Source organism: Epinephelus moara, chromosome 8, assembly GCF_006386435.1.
Source record: "Epinephelus moara isolate mb chromosome 8, YSFRI_EMoa_1.0, whole genome shotgun sequence".
Lineage (NCBI taxonomy): Eukaryota > Metazoa > Chordata > Actinopteri > Perciformes > Serranidae > Epinephelus > Epinephelus moara.
In genome coordinates, this window is record NC_065513.1 from 44,472,655 (window position 1) to 44,476,199 (window position 3,545).

Genomic DNA, 3,545 nt, shown 5'->3' on the forward strand with positions numbered 1-3,545 from the left:
AGATGGTGCTAACTGTGCTTTGTAAAGTCGTATAGCTCTGGGTATCCAGCAACCACTACCACCAGTTTCTCCTCCATTGTTTACCAACTGTACACTTGTTGTCAACTCGAGGAGTTCAGAGCGCTCTGGCAAAAAGGCCAGGCGCCTGGAGCTCAGAAACACCTGATGCGTAGCGAGTGTAGAAGTTGTAGGCCGTTTTGAAAAGGTGTGTTCTGAAGGATTCGTTGAAGGTGGAGCGTGACGGGGAGTCTCTGGTGTCTTTAAGGAGGGATTTCTAGAGGATGGGAGCAGCAGTGGAGAAGGAGGCCCTGTCCCCCCCAGGTCGAGCTCAGACAGGTCATGGAGGGCTTGATTAGTGATGATGAGGAGTTTGAAGTGGTTAAGCTGGGGGACAGGGAGCCAGTGGAGGTTATGAAGGTCAAGGGTGTGGGAGTGTGTGAGAAGACGAGCAGCAGAGCTCAGGATGTAGTTTGAGTGTTGTGACTGACACACTGTAGAGGAGACCGTCTCAGTCTGGAGGTGATGAATGTGTGAATGAGTCTCTGCAGCTGAAGAGCAGGAGATGGACGGAGGTGGGCGATGTTTCTGAGGTGGAGGAGGGCTGTGATGTGTTTGATGTGTTGGTCAGAGGAGAAGGTTTGATCAAAGGTGGAGGTTACAGAGGGGAGGAGAGCACAGTGGAGCTGTCGATGGAGAGGAGGAGCTATGGCTGGATCTGAAGAGAGATTTGGGAGCAGTGATGATGGTGTTTGTCACAGTTCAGTCTGAGGCCAGGATGGAACTTGTGTTCTTCTGTGAACTGTGACTGTGTGTATCTGCTTCTATAAAGGATGACACAGACCAATAAGAAACGTTATTTAAAGTTAAAGCAGTTCAGTTTGAAGCACACAAGTCAAACCGTCTGCTCCTGAGTGGGAGGAGTCAACAGAGCGCCGGCGCCCAGCCCTGCTGTCAGTGACCTGATTGGTTAATGTCACTGTCAGTCAGTGTATCAGTAGTAGAGACAGAATGAGCTGTGACGTGTCTCATGTGTCCTCAGATGTCTCCTCCAGACCTCCTCCAGAGCAGCAGGGCTCAGCAGAGCTCAGTGAGGACAGCAGAGCAGCCGAGGTGATGATGTAACACTCTGATGTCATCTGCACTTCATGACATCACTCATTAGTGTAAGTGTTGTAACACTTCCTGTTTGTGTGTCAGCTGCAGAGCGTGAGGTCACTGAAGGTCACCATCCAGCAGAGCAGTGAGAGCAGAGAGTTCGGACAGACGGACAGACAGACAGGTGGACTCCACTGTCACGTCTGTAACCTCACCTGTCGCTCCCTGCAGGTGAGACACGTCTCCATGGTAACGCCTCCTCTTCACTCTGCTCCTCTGGGGTCAGACCTCTGCTACATGACAGACGACCGTGTGTGTGTGTGTGTGTGTGTGTGTGTGTGTGTGTGTATCCAGGTGTTTCAGGAGCACATGACTGGATCAGAACACCTGAAGAAACTGAAGGAGATGACACACTCCATCTGCCTCAACACACACACCCTGCAGGACAGGTACACACTCACACGCACACACACACACACACACACACACACACACACAGTGGACTCGTCCTGATTGGTTCCTCCTGTGTCCTCCAGGGGGCGTCGGCCTGATACGCAGCGCTGGTGTGACACATGTCAGACTCACTTCAGCGGCGACGTCATCGTCCATCGACGGTCGAAACAACACAAGGTGGGAAACAACACTGATGACATCATGGACGCTGCTGCTTTTCATTGTTCAGAGGGTTGAACACTTCCTGTTGCTGCGTCACATTAAAAGCTTTCCACCTGTGTATCAGCAGGAGGCTTTTATTGTGAAGAGGTTACAGGAAGTACGGGTTTATAAATGTCTCTTCTTCTTCTGTGTCTGCAGACGTGTAAGCAGCTGAGTCGTCCCTTCTGTCCCGTCTGTAAACGTCACTTCAGGACTCCCAGGAAGTTCGTGGAACACATGAAGTCTGCGGAGCACAAAGAGCAGGTCAGCAGGGGGCGCCGCCGAGCACGGGGGGGGGGTCAATTGCATCGCACAGGTCCATTTGATGAAACCTGCACGGGCACATACCTGTGAAGCTCAGCACCAGAACGAACCGTTAATTAAAGTCAGCTGGTAAACAGGGTGAGTTTGATTCTGTGTCTCTCTCCTCCCAGGTGCACCTGCAGGAGGCTCAGGAGGAGGAGCTGATCACTGTGGACGCTGTTGGCTGCTTCGAGGGAGAGGAAGAAGAGGAGGAGGAGGACGAAGAAGAAGAGGTAGAAGTAGCAGATGAAGAAGAGGAGGGTGGTGTAGGAGAAGAAGAAGCAAAGAAAGAAGTGATGGAGGAACAACCAGACGATGAGGTGAGCAGCAGGTGACAGCGTTGTCACATGACCTCATGACCTCATGTTCGTGCTCACTGATTGGCTTCATCAATCCGACTCTCTGTCACGTGTGATTTTACATGATGTTCAACATGTTGTGAAGGTGGTGAAATAAAAAAGGTCATTTCATGTTCAGCAGGTGAGTTTCAGTCCGACCTGAGTCTCCACAGCTCCACGAGACTCTTCAGCCGAGCTGCAGCTGTTCATTGATTAGTGTTTAATTAATAACTGATCAATAACAGTTTCAGAGTTTTAAGAAAACAAAGTCAGAATTTTGATTCTCTAAACTTCTGTGCATTTTATATTTTATATTTTCTAACCCTGTGTGTGTGTGTGTGTGTGTGTATGTGTGTGTGTGTGTTACAGGCAGCTGACACACAGGAAACAGACAGTGAGCAGTATGACCCCCACACCATATATGGTATGTTCCTATGGTTACTATGGTAACTGTTAGTTCTGTCTGACGGTGGTTTGTCGCCTCTCAGTGGACGACTGACGTCTGAGTTCACTCAGTAAATACACAGTAAATATAAAGTGTGTGTGGCTCTGACACCATAAACACGTTTTTTAATATTATTTTTATAATTAATGTTCACTGAAAAATTATGTTTTTTATTTAAATCAGAATCTGTTTCATGACAGAATTCCTGTTTGTGTGTTTTCACATCATCATCATCATCATCATCATCAACCCGTCAATGAGCTGAACAATAATCAATAATAAATATTCAAACTGAGAGACAGAAATGATGATGATGTATAAACAGTACGTCTCTGTGTGTCTCTACAGGAGGTAGTTTTGTGCTTCCTGTTTCTGGCTTCCTGTGTCGACTGTGTAACAAGTTCTTCTACAGAGAGACGACAGCACGACACACACACTGCCGGACACACACACACTACCTCAACCTGCAGGTAACACACACACACACACACACACACACTTGTCTTGCTTTACCTGTCAGCAGTGTGGTTACTCTAAAAATGTAATATATTACTCGTTATTAGGGATGCACCAAAATGAAAATTTGTGGCCGAAGCCGAATATTATTAAACGCTTGGCCGAATACCGAATATCATTGTTTAGTTTTTCATTAGTTTTTGCAGATGAACCCTCCAGATTAGTGTTGTCACGGTACCAAAATTGGGACCCAC

General features: G+C 47.9%; 1 protein-coding gene across 1 annotated transcript in view; it reads left to right on the forward strand.

Annotated features, from left to right (window-relative positions):
* ciz1b (cdkn1a interacting zinc finger protein 1b) overlaps positions 1-3,545 on the forward strand; it is a 10,758-nt gene that overhangs the window by 4,991 nt on the left and 2,222 nt on the right. Inside the window, exons 6-13 of the mRNA XM_050050187.1 lie at positions 1,040-1,110; positions 1,198-1,326; positions 1,450-1,544; positions 1,632-1,725; positions 1,909-2,013; positions 2,184-2,372; positions 2,760-2,814; positions 3,184-3,305. Of these exons, the coding sequence (XP_049906144.1) occupies positions 1,040-1,110; positions 1,198-1,326; positions 1,450-1,544; positions 1,632-1,725; positions 1,909-2,013; positions 2,184-2,372; positions 2,760-2,814; positions 3,184-3,305 (860 nt within the window). The remainder of the gene's footprint in view (positions 1-1,039; positions 1,111-1,197; positions 1,327-1,449; positions 1,545-1,631; positions 1,726-1,908; positions 2,014-2,183; positions 2,373-2,759; positions 2,815-3,183; positions 3,306-3,545) is intronic.